This window comes from Thermobia domestica, chromosome 15 (genome assembly GCF_964235325.1).
Source record: "Thermobia domestica chromosome 15, izTheDome1.hap1.1, whole genome shotgun sequence".
NCBI classification, from domain to species: Eukaryota; Metazoa; Arthropoda; class Insecta; order Zygentoma; family Lepismatidae; genus Thermobia; species Thermobia domestica.
In genome coordinates this window covers 4,016,646-4,041,665 of record NC_137468.1, presented here as the reverse complement: position 1 = coordinate 4,041,665, position 25,020 = coordinate 4,016,646, and the positions used below count along the sequence as shown (strand labels likewise).

Below are 25,020 nucleotides of genomic sequence, written 5' to 3'. Positions count from 1 at the left end.
GGGGTCCGGACCCCCCGGACCCCCCCCTTGGCTACGTGCCTGTTCACAGGATCTGAAAAAACAAGAAGCATACTTTAGTCTATAAATGAAGATAACTTTCATTGCTATCTACACATAACAAGAATAGAAATTCATAACTTTCCGCTCCCCTTGTACTGTACATACACAGTATATACAGAGTGTATCACAAAAAAAAAAAAAACGTCCAGTGCTTATAAATTATAAATAGCTGAAGATAGAAAGATGAAACGAAAGTGACATAACGAAATGTCATAGGGCAAATTGATTGGAGAGTACTGCTTTTCCCACAAGTTCTCCTATCATGACGTACTTGCGTGGTGGGGGCGGCACTCAAAAATTTTAAATAGTAAGATATGTTATTTGATATACCAGTAAAAATATAATGAAAAGTAAACAACTTTTTAAGGAAAACTTTTTTGTGTGGGACACCGTTTCCGAAATAGTCACAATTTAAGTGTGACTTTTATGTAACTGTGCTGTGCAAGAACAATGAAAAAGTTATGTTTTTAATATATAAGAAATAAATATGTGTTAAAATCTTCGTGTTAATTGTTCCATGTGTTTATTTGATGCAGGTGGCGTGGAAAAAGGCAGCTCCAGAATTATCTAAGACTGATTGCTGTACCTATCCTCATGTTACCTGTATTTATTATTATCATTGCTGTTGTTCGACTCACCACAAGGGCGGAACATCCTTTTGCGTTGCAGGAAGATTCAGGTGAGCATGGTGTGAGGTTAGTAATGGGTTAATGACAGCATTTGTCAGTGGAGTAATTGGTGTGAAGTCATCAAGAAATGTAGTGACGGATTTGTCTACAGTTAAAGATCTCTTCAGGATAATTTACTGGAATTTGTTCTCGATAAATCACCTGATAAAGATTTAGCGAAGTAGGTCTAATTCCATACTTGTTTACACATTTATAAATACTCTCTCTCTCTCTCTCTCTCTCTCTCTCTCTCTCTCTCTCTCTTTTAAACAAGAAAAAGCTCATAAAATGGAGATTTTGAGACACCGATACGGTGGCACCGATTTTTGTGTAACTCGGCAAGAAGGGGCGTTGAGGTAGGCAGTGTTGAATTCAGACATTTCTATAAGGGGGGGGGAATAAAAATTTAATGGGTACCTTAAAAGAAAACGCTTCCAGATTTGGCCCGGCAAAGCCATTCTAACTTAAATTTCTTCAAAGAATTTCCTTATTTCCCCCAGGCGAATGCTGGAATGTATAAAAAGTACAAAACACACAAACCTTTCTTTTAAAACCAGTGTGGAAAATCCTCACATTACACCTCCATGTGAGAGACTCCCTTTTTCAACTTTTTGCCTTCCAGCCTTGCTCCCAACAGTGCAAGAAGGCTTCTGAAACATCACGTCTCGAATTTGAACCTTATTCGGGGCTGTTTTATTTTGTTTACGAAGTCCTTATTATTAGTGCTTCACCTCCCAACCTTTTTAATGTCAATATTTCATGCAATCCTAACTTCTTTCTCTCTTTGTGTTATATTTACAAAAAGACCAACATATTGCCATTTTTCCCTAAGTAACCTTGTAAAGCGTTTGTGTGCGTCTGTATCTAATTTCCAAAGTTTTTTTATATTATTATTTAACTTTATACGAGAATGCTGTTTGTTAATTAGAATAATTAGTTGGGCAAAGAAGAAACTAATTTTCTTTTTTAAAAAATCTTTGCTTTTAAGACTATTTCCGAAAGAAAATGAACAGAAAAAAAAACAAATATTTCAATGCATGTGTATAGATATTATAGGGGGCCCATTGTATTGTAGGGGGGCTTAGCCCCCCTTGAACATGAATAATTTAACACTGGAGGTAAGCGTATGTGTATTTCATTGTACGATGTATAATAAGATATCAATGGTTTTAATATAAATGCGGGGGCTCGAGTCCCCTCGAAACCCTCAGGTTCGGAAATGAAATAAAATATTTGAGTTTTACGTCTAACGATTGTGCCGTATGGGTTAAAGGAGACATTGATGATGAGAAATGAATGAAATTATGGAATGAAGAAAGTGGGAGGGAACGGAGGACCCCGAGAAAACCCGCGCACACGGTGTTTGCTCACCACAAAGTCACTTAGTGCGAGCAAGGATCGAACCAGTTACCTCACGCACCAGAGGTGAACACTCTACCACTAAGCCACCGCGGCCCCTACTCCCTAGGATCGGCTACCGCTTCATACCATATACTTTGCTCCACAAAACACATGGAATGGAATTATCAATTTACTTTCTTTTTGTGTTCGTTTTTTTTTTTTTTTAATATGCATACAGTCTTTTAAATTTAGTTTTGTTTTTCGTTTAATTTTAGTTTTACTATGCATACAGTCCATAAATATTTACTTTTGGAGTAAACAAAGGAAAAAGCCAATGAGAACATGAAGAAAATATTGGTAAAAGAAATCATGCGAGATCATAATTGAGTTCGTATTTATATTCTGTACTAATAAGGAACATATGTTGTGAGAGTTCTGTGCGCAGAGCGCGGTTCCCTCTGCAGCTAAGGGGAAATCTATTGGCGACGGCAGGAAGGCCAAAGTTCAACGGACGCTGTCTGCAAATTGCCTAGTTATTCGCTCTTAAAAAGCTCTCGTACCGTCTCGCATATTAATGATATGTCTACTGAACGATGTCTTCAAGATTTCATCTATTTTTATAAAGCTCTCTCTACAGAACAAGCAAGTATTTTTGGAGGGAATTACAAAAGAAAGGGAGCTATCGATAGGGAGTGGGTTATAGCCTATATGTTAAAGTTGCTATCCCAGCATCCGTCTGGAGTCAGCACGGCCGTCACGTGACTCCCCCGAATGCTGAACAAGAACACTAAGCAATTGGGATCGATGTCGTGATCCTGTAATCCAGTTTATTGAAGGCGAGATAATGGGGTGAGGAATAGCTTATACCAGAGATGGAGTGGGTTGTGGGTCAAATGAGTCAAGAGTTATGAGTGGCTCTATCGGTCCGACCCACTCTGCTTAGTGCATTGTAGACACCATCTTCTGAACACTGGCGAATTTATCTGCGATTAACTTTCAAGTTCTCCATTTTCTTCATTTTTCATTTGTTTCTATTTACTTACCTGAGATGAGTATATCTAAGTGGAAAAAAAAGAACTTCAGGCACTTTTGGATATTGATATTTGTAATTGGAATAATAACAAGGGACTTACTACTTGGCTTTTGAGACACAGTCGAATTTTACACATTTTTTTCCCTTTACGTCGGCCTACCTTGATTTGAGACTTCCAAATTTCATTCTATTTTCCACTGAAAAGTATCTGTAATTCAACAAGGAAATAATTATGTATGATATTTAAATTGAAATTAATCGTAATATGGCCCATAACGAACACTTCACCATTTTATATCGTAAACATCAGATCCACTGTTATTGTAACAGAGCGGTGCTTGAGCGATTGACCGTAGAAATTCAAACTCCGATTAATAATAATTTCACAGCCTTGTTTTATTACAAGTGTAAACTCTTTAGTCAGTTGAGAGAAGGGCATGAATTATGGGTCAGAATTGATGATGATGGGATTTGGTGGGTGATGGGTCAGAGGGTGTTATAGTAGGTTGTGGGTCAGAATGAGTCACAATGGGTCGTGGATCAGGGAGCAGGTCAAAACTCCCACAGCCAAAACTCGCACACTCAAAAAATGTCAAAACGCCCACACAAACGGTGATAACCCCCCACACAAATGGACAAATCTCCCAAATCCACGAATGGTCATAACTCCCACAGCCGAAACTCCCACACTCAGAAAATGTCAAAACGCCCACACAATCGGTCATAACTCCCACACAAATGGACAAATCTCCCAAATCCACGAACGGTCATAACTCCCACAGCCAAAACTCCCACACTCAGAAAATGTCAAAACGCCCACACAATCGGTCATAACTCCCACACAAATCGACAAATCTCCCAAATCCACGAACGGTCATAACTCCCACAGCCAAAACTTCCACACTCAGAAAATCCAAAACGCCCACACAATCGGTCATAACCCCCACACAAATCGACAAATCTCCCAAATCCACGAACGGTCAAAACTCCCACACAGGTAAGCGGTCATAACCCCCAACGGTCATAACTCCGACACAAATGGACAAAACTCCCACACATAGAGACGGTCACAATCCCCACAAAAATGGACAAAACTCCCACACGCAGAAATTGTCACAACTGTCACACAAATGGACAAAAACCCCACACAATCGGTCAAATCCCCCACAGTTTGAAATGATCCTGGTTGCAGGTCTTGTAAATTTCACACGCTGAAATAATTTAGAAAAGTCCAAAAACCGCTTATGATCCAAAGTGGAGAAGGTATAAGTGGACAAATCCCCTTGTACTTCTTTTCATTATTTTCAGCGTGTGAAACTTACAAGATGTGCAACTAGGATCATTCCAAAGTGTGGGAGGTTTGTCCGATTGTGTGGGAGTTTTGTCCATTTGTGTGGCGTTTGTGACAATTTCTTCGTGTGGGAGTTTTGTCCATTTATGCGAGGATTGTGACTGTTGCTATGTATGGGTGTTTTGTCCATTTGTGTGGGAGTTACGACCGATTCTGTGGACATTTTGACATTTCTTGAGTGTGAGAGTTTTCGCTGTGGGAATTATGACCGTTCGTGTATTTGGGAAGTTTGTCCGTTTGTGTGGGAGTTATGACCGATTGAGTGGGCGTTTTGACATTTCTTGAGTGTGGGAGTTTTGGCTGTGGGAGTTATGACCATTCATGTATTTGGGAGGTTTGTCCGTTTGTGTGGGAGTTATGACCGATTAAGTGGGCGTTTTGACATTTCTTCAGTGTGGGAGTTTTGTCTGTGGGAGTTTTGACCTAGACCCGTGGATCACGGTGGCTGGTGAATCAGTGGGTCGAGCTTCAAGTTTTCATTGATTTACTTCATCTCTTACCTATACTAGTACAACAAATACTTATACTCCACCACTTTTTTAATCTAGAAAAATGTGAGGAAAGATAATGCACTTAAGGATTAAGTCTCTATATCTAAGAGAAAAATAAAGATAGAACAATGATATTTTTGCCACGTACAATCTAATACTTGTACTATATAATTTCTAACTGTCAAATAGGGAGTAATTATTCACAACAATTTAAAATAATGATCTTGCTCTACATACCAAGCAAGAGAGCTCAAATCATGGGAGGGGCCGTGGTGGCTCAGTGGTAGAGCGTTCACCTCTGGTGCTTGGGGTCCTGGGTTCGATCCCCGTCCCCGCCAATTGAACTTAGTGGTGAACAAACACCGTGTGCGTAGGTTTTCTCGGGGTTTTCCCGTTTCCTTCCAATTTCTTCATTCCACCATTTCATTCATTACTCATCATCACCATCTCCTTTAGCCTAACCGCCATAATCGTGGGACGTAAAACTCAAACATTTCATTTCATTTCATTTTCAAATCATAGGGGTCACCCACTGCATTTTCCAAGTTTTATTTTATATTTATAGTAGCCTTCGGTTAGCTGCGGACTGCAACCCCAGACTCCTACATTTGCTTGGACTACTGCCTCGCACTTCTCAGAACTCTAATCTCTCTAATCTTATCTAACATAATCCTATCTCTAACATATCTCTAATCTTAAAGGATTTCGAGATATAGCTATCTCATTATAATTTCAATTCCCACCCTTTTTTCTTCTCTCCTAACGGAAACATCAGAAAATGCTGAAACACGTCTTTGATTAGCATGTCTCTACTCTTCAGGGACTTCGAGATATAGCCATCTTGATTTTAAAATTACAATCTCGCCCTTTTTTCTTCCGGACTTTTTCTTCTCTTTTAAAGGAAACATCTAAAAGCGCTGAAACACGTTTTTATTTATTTTAAATTAAAAGCATAAATACCAACTTTAAATCTCTCTAACGTTAAGGAATTTCAAAATATGGTCATGATATTTCAACAATTGCAATCTCGATTTTTTTTTTTTTGCTGGGAAATGAAATATTTTTTAAAAAACTGAAACATGTCTAATTATTTTAAATGAAAAGACCAAGTACCGTACCAACTTTCACGTCTCTAACCATAATGAATTTCGAGATAATGCCATCTTCTTTTAATAATTGCAACCCCTACTCTTATTTTCTCCCCACGTTTTTCTTCTCTCCTACGTCAAATACAAAAAAAAAAAAAAAAAAAAACTCTGAAATATATATTTAATTATTTTAAATGAGAAGTCCTTTTACCAAATTTCATGTCTCTTACTTTCAGAGATTTCGAGATATAGCCATTTTAACACTTTTTCCTCTTCGTAGAATTTCCACAAATCCCTCTTTAATGGAACCTTACATCTCAAAGTTTGTGTCCGTTTCAAACTTCAAGTTTCTAACATAAGCTGGACGTAGGTCAGTCTAGTCAGTCGAGCACGCATGCAATGCAATTTGCAGTGCATCTGTGTCTAGAGATCTTACAAATGCTACCGTAAATAGACTAATGAACAATGGTGCGTTACTCTGAGTTATCACATTTGAGGAAACCGCAAGATTTTACCTAGATAGAATTTACTTAGATTCTACTACCTTTCATGAAAAAATAGTACAATACAAGGAAGGTAATACAGACACTATTCCATTCCCAGATCTCCATTCTAAAATAAATTGCACAGGAAACAGTATGCCGTCATGGTTTGTAATAGAGGAAACTCGTTCAAAAGACTTCCCCTTCCCAGGAAGAAAAGATCCATATGTTTCCATAAAGAGAGTTACAGATGAATGAAATGTGCATACAGTAATTAAAAAAAGTACTGTTAATTTAATATAATGCTCTATGTTGTCTGAATTGTGTTAAATCTTGACATATGTGTTACTTCAACTCCATTCGTTTTTGGAATCAATTGTTAAAATGGAAGTGGATGAATCAACTATTTGACATGGTGACGGGTAACATGGAGTAATTTTAGTAACACACGATTGTTATTGTTCTCAATACAATTACCAGAGAAATACGTTTCCACAAATATATTTTTTTCTAATTAAACGGTTTTCTTTAGCATTGACTATGCTCGCATTATATTCCCAGAAATAATATTAAATGTACTTGATTTTTTCTTTTCTGCTGGCATTAGATTACCATCTAGGTTTATATGAGATATGGGAGGAGCTTCATTAATTGTTTGTGAATTAACAATAAGAATTTTAGAAAAAAAAATCTTTAAAATTTATATTCCAGTTTCTCTCGACGCTGCTTCATCTAAGTACATAGTACACACTTCTGTGTATGTCTCAACGACGCTGCACGCATCCAGTTCACTACAGGCAAGTTAACGCAGTAGGCCATCCTGTCCCACCAGTGAACTAGTTGAATCGTGTGAATCAAATGTCCTTGATACTTCAAAACATCTTGTTACGATAATCTCATGTGTAATCATCATCAAAGGTATTTTCTCATTATTAGTAGGTCACTTGCTGCAACTGAGGAGCTTCCATGTTCCATGGTCTTTTGTTAACCTCTTCGTCTTCATGTACGATTTCTCTGTTTTGATATCGTGTATTAATTGTAATCTCCTTGGCCCCCTCCCTCTCTTTCCTGCCACCATACCTTGTAGCACGTTCCTCATGATACAGTTCCTTCTTAGCCAATGTCCCAACCAGTTTCTCTTCCTTTTCTTAACAATGTATAAAACTGGTTTTTCTCCACCACCATTTCTTACACTCTCTCATTTGATTTCCGCACGCTCGACCCAGCTAATTCTCTCCATTCTTCTCCACATCCACATTTCGAAAGCTTCCAGTCATTTTTAATCATTTTTACGTGATGCCTATGTTTCCGCCCCATACTGTACAATATTCCTCACGAAGCATTTTATAACTCTTTATTCAAGGTCCCACAAAATAGACTTCTTCCTCCTAAAGGCTTCTTTTGCCAGTTTTATCCTTGCTTTTATTTCATATTCGCACTTCATATCATTACTAATAATACTACCCAGCTATCGAAAACTAATCACCTGTTCCATTTTCCCCTCCTACTTCTATATTTTGTCACCGAACCCTTCGTTCCAATCACCATGGCTTTTATCTTTCTAACATTTATTTTCATCCCATATTCTTCACAGCCCTTCCGCAAGTTGTCTGACATCTTATTGATTTTCTTTTCAGCTTCCGAATAAGTGCCGTATCATCTGCAAATCGTATATACCTAATCATTCTATCCCCAGCCGAAATACCGCCTTCATTGTGTAGACTTTTGCCATATCTCTTCTAGATGGATATTAAATATTGTTGGCGAGAAACAGCATCCTTCTCAAAGTCCCCTTCCAGTTACATTCTCTTCTGTTATTTCCTCCCCTATTCTAACACTTACTTGTTGATTCACATATAAGTTTCTTATGAGTCTTCGATCTTTTGATTCCAACCCAACTTTCCTTAAAATTCCCAACAACAATTCTCAATTCACGCTGTCAAATGCCTTTACTAGATCAATAAATACCGTACCTTTTACTCTTTTACTATAAACTTTTTATTGATTACCCTTAATAATCCAATTGGTTCCTTTGTGCTCTTACCTCTTTTGAATCCGAGCTGTTCCTCTTCAACTTCATTTGTTCTTACGTACAAACTTTTGTTCAGTATTCAAATCAAAATTTTTGCTGCATGAGCTCTGAGACTAATAGTTTTGTAATCCTCACATCTGTCTGGGTCCGATGTTTTAGCCATCGGTATCATGATCGTCTCAGGAAATCTTGGCACTCTCCTGTCTCATATATTTCATTGCAGAGTCGGAATATTTGTTTTTTGCTCTTGTCTTCCATATTCTTAATGAATCGATTGGTACAATATCTATCCCGGTTACCTTTCCATTCCTAATCTCGGATATAGTTTTTTTTTTCAAACTCATCCCTTGTAACTGAAACCATGTGTATATATAATAGATAATCACTTTAAAATATAGGTACAAATACTACTTCCGTACAAGGCTATTTTGTTCATACGTTAATTTTCTTTCTTTTACCAGTTGCGATTTTCGACCCTGATCTAGAAAGAGAAGACAAAGAGCTGATACAAGGTGTGAAGACCAGCTTCATAACACCTTCTCCTTTCCGTTTACTGCGACAGAAAAGGGAGAAGTTGGATGATCTAGATATTTATCAAGGCAATGCAACAAGCGATATTATCATCTGGACGGTGAATGCATCCGACAATAGTTTAAATAAGTCTTTCAGTCCGTTTGCGGAAATGTATAAGCAATCTAATTTTAGTCTTCACTCTCGACCACGGAGTCAATTGAAGATCTCAGCTAGTGGCCAATCTCCCAGCAACAACGTCGCATCTACAGATGAGGATGAGGACTACGAGGATGAACAGGAAGGAGGGGAGGATAAAAAGGAGTTTTGGTATGAACAGACAGAGGACGAGTGGAATTCCGCTAAGACAGACGGGGCTTCGGGAGATGAAGCAGAACAAACGATTGTGGACGCAGAAGAATCCGATTTAACAGCTAACAGTTATGGACTGTTCGGTAGGAAAGATGAGAACCCAGAAAGCATTAGAGCAGCACAAGGTATGTACAGTGTTTGGAGAACAAGAGAACAAATGAAGTTCTTAATTAAAGGGTTAACAATGAAGTTTCAGGACTGATGATCATGCTCTGTAACTGCTGATGGCACAAAATTGTTTATCATGTAAGATTAACATAAAAGGACATGTGAAGATCTGGTAAAGAAAATATCAGTAAATATCGAGCTTGTAAATATTAGTAATTGAATACGGCCTGGCTTCAATTGTTATGGATTCTTATATGGAACAAAAAGCGAACATTTAGTTTTGCTGAAAGTTAGCGAAATCAGCAACAGAGACTTGCGAGATAATCAGAACTATTTAACGCGAGAATGCCCCATTTCTTAGTCGTGTGTTTGATTGGTATGTGTGGTGAATGTGAACATTTTTTTGATAATCCCAGAGGTGTACTTCCGTTCACGTGTTGTTCAGTGGAAATATAGAGCGTGTTCACGCTCTTAAGCAGTTATAACTACACGCAGGATGGAGGATTCTATCCGCGTGATAGAGCATTCTCGCGGTAAACACTTCTGATCATCTTGCAAATCTCTGTTGTTGATTTTCCTCACTTACAGCAAAACTTGATGTTCACCCTTTTGTTCCATGAAAGAATTAATGATAATGGTATATAGAGTGTCTTTGATGATCAGTATGGATAATCTCTTTAAAAGAGTATGGATAATCTCTTTAGCAAAAGAAGAATACCATAGCATTAATCTCGCATAATAAACAATCCTCTGTTATTACCAATTAGAATACCAGCATAAGTCCTGAAATTTGATTGTCAAACAGGGGCCGCGGTGGCTCAGTGGTAGAGCATTCACCTCTGGTACTTGGGGTCCCGGGTTCGATTCCAACCCCCACCAAATGAACTTTGTGGTGGACAAACACCTTGTGCGTGGGTTTTCTCAGGGTTCTCCCGTTTCCTCCCACTTTCTTCATTCCACCATTTCATTCATTACCCATCATCACCGTCTCCTTTAGCCTAACCGGCATAACCGTGGGACGTAAAACTCAAAGATTTCATTTTCATTTTTTCATTTTGATTGGCAAACCTTGTGTGCCAAGAATATCATGTAATACGTAACTTTGTTGTAAATATGGAAGATTTTATCTGTTAATTGCATAGCCATACTTTATTACCTGTCCAATATTTCAGTTATATTTGCTGTTGTAACTTCTTCACAGAAAAATGAACCAAGAATGTTCAAGATTTGATCTCAGAAATTCATTCCCACGAAGAAGCTGACAGCAGCAAGCATGAGTGAAATATACGACAGGAAATACAAACGACTAAGCAACTAACTGGATAAATCTTAACTGTATGAAATACTTAATTTAACGCCACAGGCTAAAAAAATAGGCTAATAAAATAATAAAAAAAAAGACGAATGAATAGTGAAAAAGAATGATAATGAGAAAAATTGGTGCAAGAATTCCGAGAAAACCCACAAGGACAATGTTATAAATCACAAACTCTTATAGTCTGAGAAAGAACTAGAAGCCCTCGGTGCCCGCGTGAGGGAAACAAGAGCGATATTTCAATAACTTAAAATAATCTAGAATAAAGCAGACTATATAAATAGAATTGTATAGCAAAAGATGTACATCTCCTCATTAGATGACAGTACCGTGCCTAAGGGGGGGGGGGGGACGGCCCCGGGCGCCGAAGTAAGGGAGCGCGAAATTCGACGAAAAAATAAAAGGTATATATAAAATGGAAGGAAAAGTAATAAAAAGTGCTCAAAATCAAGGAAAAGCAAGGTTTGTTTTTGAAAATTTTCTTACGCCTCGCGCCAACCTTGGTGGCGCTTCGCGGCTGGTGTGTATGGGGGGGGGGGGTGCCGTCGTATACTCTTGCCCCGGACGCTAATTTTCCATGGCACGGCACTGTTAGATGATAAGAAAATAAACATAAAATTGTACAGTATTTGTATATATAGTATATTACACGATCATTTCATACAGGGTGTTGCAAGAATATGACACAATATTTTGAGAACAGATTCCTCACATCAAAATAAGAAAAAAAAAGTTTATATGGACCTGTGCTCAAAAGTGGATAGTTTCGGAGTTATAGGGTGCCCAAAACGTGAAATAAAGGAACTTTAAATGTTCATAACTCCGCTACTTTATGGGACCTATCGTAGTCGGGTCAAGGCATCACTGAGAAACTGGTATGTGAACTATCCAAATATCCATGTTTCAGAATGCTCCAGTACTTGCACACCAATTTTTAGAGAGGTAGGTGGAGAGTGATCAAGCACTCCCAAACAGCCTCTCTAAAAATGATTGAGAAAATACCGGAGATTCTGAAAGATGGATATTTGGATAGTTCACAAACTAATTCCTCAGTGATATCTTTACCCGATTACGATCGGTCCTATAGTAGCGGAACTATGAACCTTTAAAATTATTTTTTCTTTCTCTCGTTTTCGGTGCTGTATAACTACGAAACTTTGGACTTCCAACCACAGGTCCATATGAACTTTTTTTCTCATTTTGATGCGAGGAACTATTCCCAAAATATTGTGTCAAATTTTTGCAACAATTTTGTATTTATGAAGAAAACCTACCACCCTATAGTAACTAGATAAAGGTATTTGCCATTTGTATTTAGTTTTTCGATGTGTTTTTGAGTGGAACTATCATAAGTTCCTTATATATTGATTTTTATACAGAAATTTCTTTGTTCTAAGCATGTACACACTTACCAACTCTGTATTTTTTATATTTTTTTTTAAACAATTTCATTTTATTTGCAGCCAAAATGATGATCATGTCGATGGATAGCAGCGCTGATCCTTGCATAGACTTCTACCAATATGCTTGTGGTAACTGGGGAAAGAGGAACCCCATCCCTAAAGACAAAGCTGGCTACGACACCTTTGAGATTCTAAGAGAGAATCTGGATGTGGCTCTTATGGAAATGTTGACTGAACCAATTGAACAGCATGAGACAAAACTGTCGGCTACTGTTAAAGCTAAATACCTTTTCCGATCTTGTATGAATTACGGTAAGTTACTTAGTAGTAGACTTTCAGACAGTTTCTTTGTACTTTTAGCCTAGAGCAGCGTTTTCCAACCGGTGTGCCGTGAGGGTCGCTGGTGTGCTGCGAGTAAATCGAAACAAAATTATTAATTCTATAGCAATTAAACTGCAGGACATAGGGAAAAATGTATATTTCTATTTCACACTACTATGAACCTCTAATATGAAACTACAATTTTAAGTTTCATACTGCGTTAATTTTCTGTACATTTTTAATATTCAAAAAGGTATTTGTTATCATTGTTATGACGTTAAAACCATTATTGCTTCTTTATTGTTGCAGACTATTTCGTAACTTGAAATTTTAAAATATTCAATCCTTTCGACAAAACAAACATGCATACGAATTACCTACATTTGTGTTTTAAAAGTAAAAGAGATTTGTTTGTTCGTTCATTATTTAGTGATCTTCCTTGTTAGTGAAAGTTTGGATGCAGTTTTCGAAAAAGAAAGCGTATTTTTAAAAAGCTAAGTCCAATATTTCATTGCAATTGTTTTCTATTTTAAAATTAGAATGAAAAATAAGCATAATGATTTACCATGGTGGAAAACTAGTGATCGAGCTTTTTTCTCTGTGAGGAGATCAGTAATCACAGAAAAAGATACCATGGTATTTTATATTTAAATATAATAAAATCTATGAGTGTGCCGCGAGAATTCAAGTTACACCCATAGTGTGCAGCAAGTTGAAAAAGGTTGGGAAACGCTGGCCTAGAGTTTAAAGCTTCATGATGGCTAAGAGAAACAAATTATTAATTCGAGTAAATGATTCTGAAATAACTGGTGGAAACTAATCGAAAATTGAATATTTTTGTTCTAAAGTGAATGGTGATGGATGTGTTGGCAGAATGAAGTGAACAACGCAAAATGAGAGTATTCCGCGAAAAGACACGAAAACAATGGTATCCACCTGTAGGGTGCTATTTCAAACAAAACATTTTTATGCTGAGTTAGCAACACTGCTTCATCTATGGCAACACTGCAGTTTTTGATACAGTGTTTTGTTCTCATTATGTTGTGCACCCTTTGTTTTGATTTCTTTAACGATTTTCAAGATATTTACTTGAAATATACATATTTCCATGACGTAACTTTTTTGGATATTGAAATGTTGAAGCCCCGTAGGTCCTATCCTTCTGGCCCATAGCACCTTAAATCTTGCTCATTTTCATTTCTCATCATGCTCTATCAGATGTGCTATGTAGTAATCAGATTTGAGCGACAACTTGTGGGACTTTCCCTTGTTAGAGACAAAATTCTATGGCGTCTATATTACAGTGTATGCTATAGGATTTCAAATTAGGAGACGAACTTAAATTAACATATGGTATTCTAAATTGCATATTGCAATATCGTGTATAATACATTAAGTAATATTTTGTACTTTTTCTGTTATTATTTTACGTATAGACATAGAATGAATTCATTGTGTTAATGGAGGCATCTTTTATATTTCTTGCCGTTGCTAGAGATTCTGGAGCGAAGGAGGGAGAAGCCACTATTGAAACTCCTTGATAACTTAGGAGGCTGGCCAGTGCTGCGTCCAGACTGGGACGCGTCAAAGTTTGATTGGATGCGTCAAATGGCTGAGTTACGTCTTTACAACAATGATATTCTTATCTCCCAATGGGTTGGACCAGACATCAAGAATTCTGACGAGTACGTCATTCAGGTACCAGAGCATATTTCTATACATGTATTTCCCAATATTCATCAGTACAACATCAGTCACTGAATTACGTTCTTTTTAAGTGCTTCCTCTTTATCCATAGAAATTAAAGATATGTGTTTCTATTTGTTGAGTTGATTTTGAGTTTAACGTCCCGTTCAGCAGCGAGGCTGTACGAGACGTGGACCTACTGATTAACGTGGAATCCGAACCACATGAGCTCCCGCCGGGAATCGAACCCGGGTCTCCCACGCCATAGGCGCGTACGCTAACCGCTTAGCCACGAAGGAGCTCGTGTTTCTATTTCAGTTTGCTTGTATGTTTATATTATATATTCCAAGCAAGTAACGAACTAACTATAATCATCACTTACAAAGTTCTTTTCTTTCGAAGTCCTACAGTTTTATGCAACGGTGTTATTCTAATTTTTTAACAACCGGTTCTGTATCTCTCTCTCTCTCTATCTATCTATCTAAACAAAACCAATTTTTTTACTGGATACTACAAGTGACAAATAGCGACATACTGTATACAATATCCTTTCTAATACAAGGTGGTGGGACGAAATTATGTAGCACTGCGAACATATTGAAAATGAATTGTCCAAGGTAGCTAATTGTCAAAAATTATTAGAAAGACCTTTATCCAGCAATGGATCTGTAATTGACTATAGTGGCAGGTATGTGCTTCAAATATAAATAACCCTCACCATTTCACTCATATAACCCCTGTTTTCACTCTTGATATCTGAGCATTTGAAATTAAGCAACAAACGCTTATACCTTATTCTGAGAGATAGCTATAAGAATTTCTAAAAACAAAGAAACCTAAAATAAAATTTACTGTTTCCCCGCTCTGTCATTAATCTTCTAAAGTCTAGAAGATATAACGTCGTTGCCTTCCCGCGCTTCGATCTGCTCGTCACTGGGGGTGTGGTACGAGGATGGCCAATCACCACCCTCGCGATGAGTAAGTTAGGCAAATCTGAAAGGTTTTGACTGGCTATTCTTTTGCTACACCCCCAGTGACGAGCTGGTCCAAGCGCGGGAAGCCAATGACGTTATACGTTGTAGACTCTACTATGTACAGAGCAAAGCAAGGTACTTTAAATAGGTCATTTGTTTTTGAGTGTGAAAAATTTGTATCCAACAAGCTCTTTCTTCCAGCTGCTTGTGTATGTGTTTATGACTCGGTATAACCAACGGTTCTGCAAACTCGAACAACCGGTTCCAGCGAATCGCTGCGAACCGGCTGAATAGCACCACTGGTTTTATGGGAAAAGAAAAAGAAAGTAAGAAGAGAAAAGAAAAAAGAAAGAAAGAAAAAAAGAAAAAAATGGGTATGTAAGGTGAATGAGTCATACCATTGACAATAAACAAGATATCAATCTTTCAATATTTCAGCTTTAAATCTATATTTAGAAGCCTGTGCGGATAAACACGTCACATCCACAAGAACTCTATTCATTCCTACGTCTACAGATAATGAGATAATAGTTATATGTAGCTAATTTCTTCTATAACAGTTATGATTTCAAAAACCGTTTCTAACATGATAATTGTAAACTTATAATAATGTTTGTGTATCTGTGTGGGTTTGTAAGTCCTATAATCAGCTATCAATTAAAGTCAAGTTACCAGTAAATACAATACCCTTCGAATGTAAGTAACTACACTAACTAAAATACAATGAAATCCATGCTGATATGAATTATAAAATTAATGCAAAATAAATTAGTACGTATGTAGGTACTTACGGGCCTCTCAAATATAGATTCTCGACTAGAAAATTGGGAAGTTGATAATAGTGTAAAATTATTATGTAGGCGCATGAGAGGATGATTCAAATTAACAAAGAATTGGTTACTAACCAATAAATCCTCCCGGGGGGAACTAGAAACTCTTCATTCGTTTCGGAACAGCAAGCTAGTTCCGTTTTCAGTAGTAAGATAACAAGGTTAATAATGGTTGAAAGCAAGGAATACATACTACAGAATGAATAAATACAGGGTGTGATTGAAAAGTACCGGAACATTTCCCGCCGTGCGGCTCCCTGGCGTTCGAAAAATGTGAGGGGTGGGGGGAAATATGCGCGGGACCTTCCCCTTTCAAGCGGAACTTGGCCCAGTGCGCTGCGAGCAGCGGTTGAGAAAGCATCGCTGTCCGCGCGAACGTCGTTTTGGTCGTCGGTCACGTTTTTTGAGCGCCGAAAATGGAGTCAAAGGTTGACCAACGCTACGCCATCAAGTTTTGTGTCAAACTAGAAAAGACGTTCACCGAGACCCAGGACCTGCTCAAGGAAGCCTTTGGGGAAGATGTGATGTCCCGTACTCGGATCTTTGAGTGGCACAAGGAATTCAGAGAAGGCCGGGAGGACGCCGATGACGAACCACGCTCTGGGAGGCCATCGACGTCGAAAACCGATGAAAACGTCGACCGAGTTCGCGAATACCTGAACCTGGACCGTCGGACAACCCTCCGGGAGATCAGCGAAGAACTTAATTTGACATACTATGCAGTGCAAAAAATTGTGACTGAAGAATTGAACATGCGGAAGGTGTGCGCCAAACTGGTCCCTAAGGTGTTGATCGAGGAGCAAAAAGAACTGCGAGTGAAAATGAGTCGTGAAGTGCTGGATTGTGTGGAAGCCGACGAAGAGTTATTAGACAGTGTGATCAGTGGTGATAAAACATGGTGCTACGAGTAAGACCCCGAAACAAAAGCTCAAAGTGCAGAGTGGCACACAGACGAGTCGCCTCGCCCCAAGAAGGCCCGAATGTCAAAATCCAAGGTCAAGACAATGCTGATCGTCTTCTTTGACTCCAGAGGGATCGTCCATAAGGAATTTGTGCCACCCGGGACAACTGTCAACGCGGCCTTCTACAAAGAAGTCCTCGATCGGCTCCGAAAACGCGTCGCTCGGTGCCGGCCCCTCCTTGTTGACAAATGGACTCTGCACCATGACAACGCGCCGACAACGCCTTTCATCTGCACGTCCTACCTGGCTAAGCATGGCATCCCAGTGCTTCCCCACCCCCCTATAGTCCAGACTTGTCTCCCCCAGACTTTTTTTTGTACCCTCGCATCAAAGGGAAGATGAAGGGAAAGCGTTTCGCGTCGGTTGATGCGATACAAAAGAGTGTAACCGCGGAGCTTACAGCCATTCCGGAAAACGACTACAAAAATTGTTGTGAACACTGGAAAGACCGCTACAGGCGTTGTATTGACGCGAAAGGAATGTATTTTGAAGAATTTTAACAGTTTTTTGTAAAAAAAGTTCAATAAACCTGTTGTTCTAAAAAAAGTTCCGGTACTTTTCAATCACACCCTGTATAATTTAAAGGATGCTAAAATACCTCGAGCAGAGTACAGTGTGAGAGAATGAGCTAAGTTGAAGGAAGCGCAATTTCTATGTTGCGTCACTATTGCCAGATCCAAAATGTACATCAAAGGTAGGCAACGTAAATTCTACGTATGTTGCCAAAATTCACTTTACTTAAAACAACACACATACAATATAAAGCAGGTTAATGTAATAGGTTCAGCAAAAAAAGATTAAAGAATCTTTCCTTATTCATAAATACGGTATAAACCAGCTGTAAATTTGGATTTTGGCAACATAGATAGAATTTGGATACCCACCTTTGATGTATATTTTGGATCTGGCAATAGTGACGTAACATAGACATAACTCAACTCAGCTCACTCTTTCACACTGTGCTCTGCTCGTGGTATTTTAGCATAATTTACATTATATTTATTCATTCTGTGGTATGTATTCCTTTCTCTACCAGAGACGCAGAGTCCATTAGGGGTACTAAGCTAAGTCCATCCAAATATTCATACAGTCTCAAATAACGTTTTTAGACATTGATACATTGAATTTTATCAAAACTGATTTATTTTATAATGTGCTGTTTAAACATCAACTAAATAATAATAGATTTTGAAGTGGAGCTCCTGAAATATCGCATTGGAGGCTATTTTCCTCTAGCCTTCAGCACTTTTCATGGAATTAAATATAATAGGCGGTGATAGCCGCTCTCCCATCGCTCTCAGCAGATGAAAATTATTTAAGGAATACACAAATTCAACTCGATGCAACGAAACTTCATGAATGCTGATGAAGCTAACTAAAAGCTTACGCAAAAGTGATATCTCTCTTGCTTGTGGAAAAGCAAATAAGATATTTCAATCTAAGTGGTACCATACAAGAGTATGGTTAACTGGGAGCGCAGAGAAATGGGGGCTAACTTCAGTTCACTTTACACTCATTTATACATGCAACAAACAACCGAAAGGTTTAAGGTGGATCACCACCCGGAAGTCACTACATATTTTAGCTCATTACCTTAACTACTGCGCAATGAAATGTTACATATTACAAATATTTTACTATAAGATAGAGTAATGTTTCAGCTACAGCACAAGACACTGATTCATTTATTTGTGTCTACTGATATCGAAAAAGGTAACAAATAAAAGAAAATATTTGATTCGTTTTACAATGAGTACATAAGATGGCACTTGCTGTAAGATCTTACAAGAAGTGCTCAGTTTTACGAAATGTTTATTTGTATGTGTAAAGTATTTTAAAGTAACGATCTTATTACGAAATAAATATATTGTTTGACCGTTTTTCGTGTTATATTTCATCTTTTATTTAAATATTAATTTACATTTAAGGAAATATATGTTGAGACTTGCCTAGAACGCAATAATGCGTTGTTGCCAAATTTGTACGTTTACTGTAGTAGTCACAATAAGAAAATTCCTGGATTCTAGCGTTGCAGTTCGAGAAGCGGAATTGTGATAAGGGTCGAAAACTAATTTCTCTAGTAAGTATCCAAGCAGAATTCTATGATTACTTCCTTTATTATCTGGCATCAGTAAACACTCGACACCATTTGGCAACGCCACACTGTTTAAGCAGCGTTTAACATAGCACTGGGAACTCCTAGTGATCCACCTTAATGCGGTTGACAACGATTCGCAAGAGGATTGGCCTCTTCCTAGCCACGGGTCTAATTTCAGCCTACCCATTTCGAAACTTCACGCAACGTTATTATTCTCTACACCTTCTTTCTCTCATCCATTTCCTAGGTATTATCCTTTGTTACCTTAGCACTGAAGACGGAACTTACTTACTGTTCCGAAATGTATGAAGAGATTCTAGTTTCCCCACAGGAGAATTTATTGGTAAATAACCAATTCTCTGTTAAATTGATAATACTGTATCTGTCATGTAATTTCATACTATAAGAAAAATTTCTCAGAGCTGCCTTTATACGAGGTTCACTTAGAAAGTTAAAATTTTCTTAACTAATAATAAATGAGTTATCCTTTAGTGTTATACTATGTCGCGTTTTGTTTTTAATTTTTTAAATCTTGCTACTTATAAGGCATAATCATCTTTCTTCAGAATGCAAAGGAAGAAGAAGAGGATAAAAGGTTATTGAAAGAAAAAAATGAGAGACTTCAACATAAACTCTCATAAAAAGCAAAGGAAAAGAAAGAAAGAAAATCCATTGAAACATAATTTTGGTATTGACCCGAAATTTTGCTAAATATATTCTAGTAATATAAGAAGTCATTAATTAATAGTGCTTCGAAAAAAATGATCACAAAATTTCTTGTCTTTTCGCGAGCGTCCATAATTTTCCCTGATATCCATCAAGGAAATATAAATACTAACAGATTATCGGATTTACTTTTTCTCCGTTCTATCTATATTTAGATTATGACTCAATAATTGAAAAAAATAATTCCCCATCCCCTAGTAATTCCCATATTATTTACGTTGATTTTGCTTAACCAACGTACTTGCAATATGGTTTTGTTAGGTCAGAGAAGTCTTGTACTGCCTAAAAGAGATTATTTTCTTCAACCATCAAATGGAAGCTATCTGGAAGCTTACAAGTTTTATCTGATATCCGAAAAAAAAGCTTTATTGATACAGATAGCAGCATCTGCATTCACGTAGATCTCCATGTATAGACTTTTTTAAAAAAAAGTGGGGAGCCTGTTTTTAGAACGCTGAAAAAGCTTAGAGTACTTGAGACAGAGCAATATGAAGGAATCAAGTAATTTGTTGGAAGATACGAAAAACCTTGATGTCCAGGCTAACTTCATTAGAAAATAATCTAAGAAATGCATATATATATACACAGGGTGTTTGGGAGGTGATTCCTGACACCAAAATAAGACGAAAAGTGTACGTCATTTCGGTGTTATAAGCTGCCGAAAACATGAAAAAATTAACTTTTAAGGTCCATAGCTTCAAACTATGTGAACTACGGTAGTCGGGTCAAGACTTTTTATAGGAACCAGCATTTGCTCTAATCAAATATCAATGATTCAGGATCCTGCGGTACTTCCGCAACAATCTTTATAGAGGTACTTGGTGAGTACTTCAAATTATATGCCCATAGCCAAACTGCCTCTATAAAAATTGTTGCGTGAGTACCTTAGGATTCTGAAACATGTATTTTTGGATAGCACACATATTAGTTCCTAAGTGAAGTCTTGACTCGACTACGGTAAGTCCCATAGTATTGGAGCTATGAACCTTTAAAGTTCTTTTTTTTTATGTTTTCGGCAGCCTATAACTCCAAAAGGATCCATGTGCACCCAGGTTAGTCTATACTTTTTGTCATCTACTATCAATTAGCTACAAACTATTCACGCGCTAGTAGGCAACATAGTGGGGTATGTATATTTGCAGGTGACCATTTACGTTTTAAGGAAATAGATGTAAGTCAATTTTTTGTTGAATTGCATTTTGAAATAGTTGCTATTTCCATTGAAAACATGTGTATAATTTGCATCTATAGGTCATCAGCTGGAAATATCAATGTATTCTTTAGAAATTTTGAAACTGCTCTTGAATCTCTATGTAAGAAATATAGTACGGTAATAATTTGTGGTGATACTAACATTGACTGGCTGGTTCAATCAAGAGAAAAAACAAAATGTCAAAATATATTAGATATGTTTGAGTTGCAGCCCCTTATCAGAGAACCAACTAGAGGGAAATCTGCGTTAGATCAAATAATAATAAGTAAACAATACACAGAGTCAGTTACTTCTTTGAATATCTTTAAACCAGGCTTTTCTGACCACGATGCAATAATAGGGCAAATACATACATCTCAAATATTCGTACCTACTCAATCAAAAATTATAACAAAAAGATGTTTCTCAAAAACAAATATTAATTACTTTCTACACTTGCTAGCACAAGAAACCTGGCACAAAATATATGAAATTGGTGATACGGACGGTAAATTTAACTTTTTTCTAGATACATTTCTCTTTCACTTCAATACTGCGTTTCCCAGAAAGAACTACAGTAAGGTTAGGATGGGGAAACCATGCGTCACTATAGGAATTAGGACTTCTAAACTCAAACTACTTGAGTTATCAAAAAAACTAAAAACGTGTAAAGATGTAAATTTGTTGAATATGTAAAATACTAAAGAAAGACGCACAAAAGAGTCATAAAAACGGCAAAGCTTTTATACAGTACAAATTACATCTTAGCAGCGAGAAATAAAAGTAAAGCTATGTGGAAGTTAATCAATGGTAAGATGAATAAAGTAAAAACAACAGATATTGATGCAATAAAAATAAACTCTCAAGTAGTATGTAACCCAGATAAGATTGCAAATCATTTTAATAAATAGCCTATTTCTTAGCTTTAGAAACATTTAACACAATCAAAATAGCTCATCAAGAAAATAACTGGAAGCTACAGAGCGAAATACCTAAGTCGCTTTTTCTGAAACCAGCTACACCAGAGGAAATCTTACAAATAATAAAAAGCTTAAAAAGTCCCAACTCTCCAGGTTGGGATGAAGTGCCATCCATGGTTGTAAAGGAAAGTTCTCTTCTTATTGCACATCAACTCTGTCATATAATAAATCATTCATTTTTGACAGGAATTTTTCCTACGCGGCTTAAGTTAGCCAGAGTTACACCTTTGTATAAAAAGGGAAGTAAATTGGAGTTAAATAATTATCGGCCTATTTCAGTTTTGTCGTGCTTTTCTAAAATATTTGAGTTAGCAATGAAAGCGCGACTAAATAACTTTTTCCTTTTAAATAATATAATATCCACAAGTCGACACGGGTTTCAAAGCCAGTCAACCAACACTGCAATCTTTAATTTCATCTCTGATGTAGCAATGGATATAAATAAAGGAAAGCATATAATTGGTATTTTTGTTGATTTATCTAAGGCGTTCGATTCTATAGACCATGGTATTTTGCTAGAAAAAATGTATTCCTATGCCATCAGAGGGGTGGCAAATAATTGGATAAAGTCGTATTTATCTGAACGTAGTCAAACTGTTGGCATCTGTAAAGAGGTAAATGGCAGAAGAAAAATGTTTAAATCATCTTTAATGAAAGTAACAAAAGGAGTACCACAAGGATCAATATTAGGTCCTCTTTTTTTGTTGTATATATTAATGATTTGGTTAACAGTCTAGGCTGTGTGAAGTCAACATTGTATGCTGATAACATAAATGTTGTTGTCAGTGGAGACTCAGTAAATGAAGCAGAAAGGCTCACTACAAAGAAGCTAACAAAAATTATTAGTTGGTTAAACATAAATAAATTAACTATGAATTTAGGAAAAACTAACATTGTCAATTTTCGATTCCCGGGCCAAAGAAATGAACTTGTACCAATAACTGTAGACACTGTAGAATTATGTCAAACACCATCTATTAAATTTCTAGGAGTATTTGTTAATGAAGAGTTAACATGGAATACTCATGTTGAATACATTAATACTAAACTCAGTTCACTCTGCTTTGCACTCCGTAGGTTGCAAGGTAGTTTGTGCAAGGAAACTGTCATATCCTTATATTATAGCAAGGTTTTTTTCAATAATAAACTATGGTGTTATATTTTGGAGAATTCGAGAATAAGTGCTAGTACATTCCGAATACAGAAAAAAAATATTAGAATAATGTTTAGTACGCCTGAACGATCCTCATGTAAAAATGTTTTTAAAAAATATAAATTATTGACATTACCTAGTTTATATATATATCGCAGAATTATGTATGTAATCGAACACAAGGATCTATTTACATTAGCTAATACGATTCACTCATACAATACTAGGCAGAATTGTAATACGTATATTATCCAGCAGAACATGCAAATTTGAGCAAAACTGTATAAATGAATTGCATAAAATTATATAACAAATTATTAACAAAGTATAAAGACATTAACGAAAAACGGATATTCAGAAATACTCTGTTAGAATTATTGTTAGAAAAAAGCTATTACTCTGTGGAAACATATCTTACTGATAACATATATGGAATGTAAACCATATCTGACAACTGAAATGCTTAATTGGGGATTGTCCTCATATTGTAAGCTATGAACAGGCAAATAAGTATATGAATATGAATATGAATATATGTGTCTTATCTTGATATCAGGAATCACATCCCAAAAGTTGTCGGTGTTGTTTTGAACACCCTGTATAATAACAAAATTCGTTGAGAAAATTTTCACTGTTACATTTCAATTTTAAAATTATTTATACTGAATATATATATATAAATCCGAAACGGCTGAGAATAAAAAGATAAAACAAAAACTGAGATAGGAAAATGTCATAGGGCGCATCACATGGTGTTGTTGTGGTGACCCCCAGGGCCCTCCTTCAGGGGGGCCCAGGGGCCAACTTCAAATTTTCAAATAGGAACATGTATTGAATCATACCTCATTCAATACTACTTGAAAAACGAAACAACTTTTGTAGGAAACAATTTTCGATTTGGGCCACCGTTTTTAAATGGCCGCAAAAAGTGGGTCCTATATCAGATAAAACGTCCAGTCCTTATAAATTCGAAATGGCTGAGAATAAAAAAGATGAAACAAAAACTGAGATAGAAAAATGTCATAGGGCACATCACATGGTGTTGTCGTGGAGACCCCCAGGGCCCTCCTTCAAGGGAGCCCAGGGGCCAACTTCAAATTTTCAAATGGGAACACGTATTGAATCATACCTCATTCAATAGTACTTGAAAAATGAAACAACTTTTGTAGGAAACAATTTTCGATTTGGGACACCGTTTTCAAAATGGCCGCAAAAAGTGGGTCCTGTATCAGATAAAACGTCCAGTGCTTATAGGCCTAAATCAGAAACGGCTGAGAATAGAGACATGAAACAAAAACAGAGATAGAAACGATGATAAAGCATATCAAGTGGTGTTGTTGTGGTGACCCTCAGGAAACTCCGTGAAGGAGACCCAGGTGCCAACTTCAAACTGATACAGGACTTTTTGCGGCCATTTTGAAAACGGTGCTCCAAATCGAAAATTGTTTCCTACAAAAGTTGTTTCGTTTTTCAAGTACTATTGAATGAGGTATAATTCAATACACGTTCTCATTTGAAAATTTGAAATTGGCCCCTGGGCTCCCTTGAAGGAGGGCCCTGTGGGTCACCACGACAACACCATGTGATGCACTATATAACATTTTCCTATCTCAGTTTTTGTTTCATCTTTTTATTCTCAGTCATTTCGAATTTATAAGGACTGGACGTTTTATCCGATATAGGACTCACTTTTTGCGGCCATTTAAAAACGGTGGCCCAAATCGAAAATTGTTTCCTACAAAAGTTGTTTCGTTTTTCAAGTAGTATTGAATGAGGTATGATTCAATACATGTTCCTATTTGAAAATTTGAAGTTGGCCCCTGGGCCCCCCTGAAGGAGGGCCC

The 25,020-nt window shown here is 37.0% G+C and overlaps 1 protein-coding gene across 3 annotated transcripts in view; it reads left to right on the top strand.

Annotated features, from left to right (window-relative positions):
* Positions 1-25,020, top strand: part of LOC145672038 (neprilysin-4-like) — a 91,503-nt gene that overhangs the window by 31,238 nt on the left and 35,245 nt on the right. For all 3 annotated transcript variants that reach the window (XM_081741244.1, XM_081741245.1, XM_081741246.1), the window contains exons 3-6: positions 597-739; positions 9,008-9,553; positions 12,315-12,566; positions 14,071-14,273. In XM_081741244.1, coding sequence (XP_081597370.1) covers positions 597-739; positions 9,008-9,553; positions 12,315-12,566; positions 14,071-14,273 — 1,144 coding nt within the window. The remainder of the gene's footprint in view (positions 1-596; positions 740-9,007; positions 9,554-12,314; positions 12,567-14,070; positions 14,274-25,020) is intronic.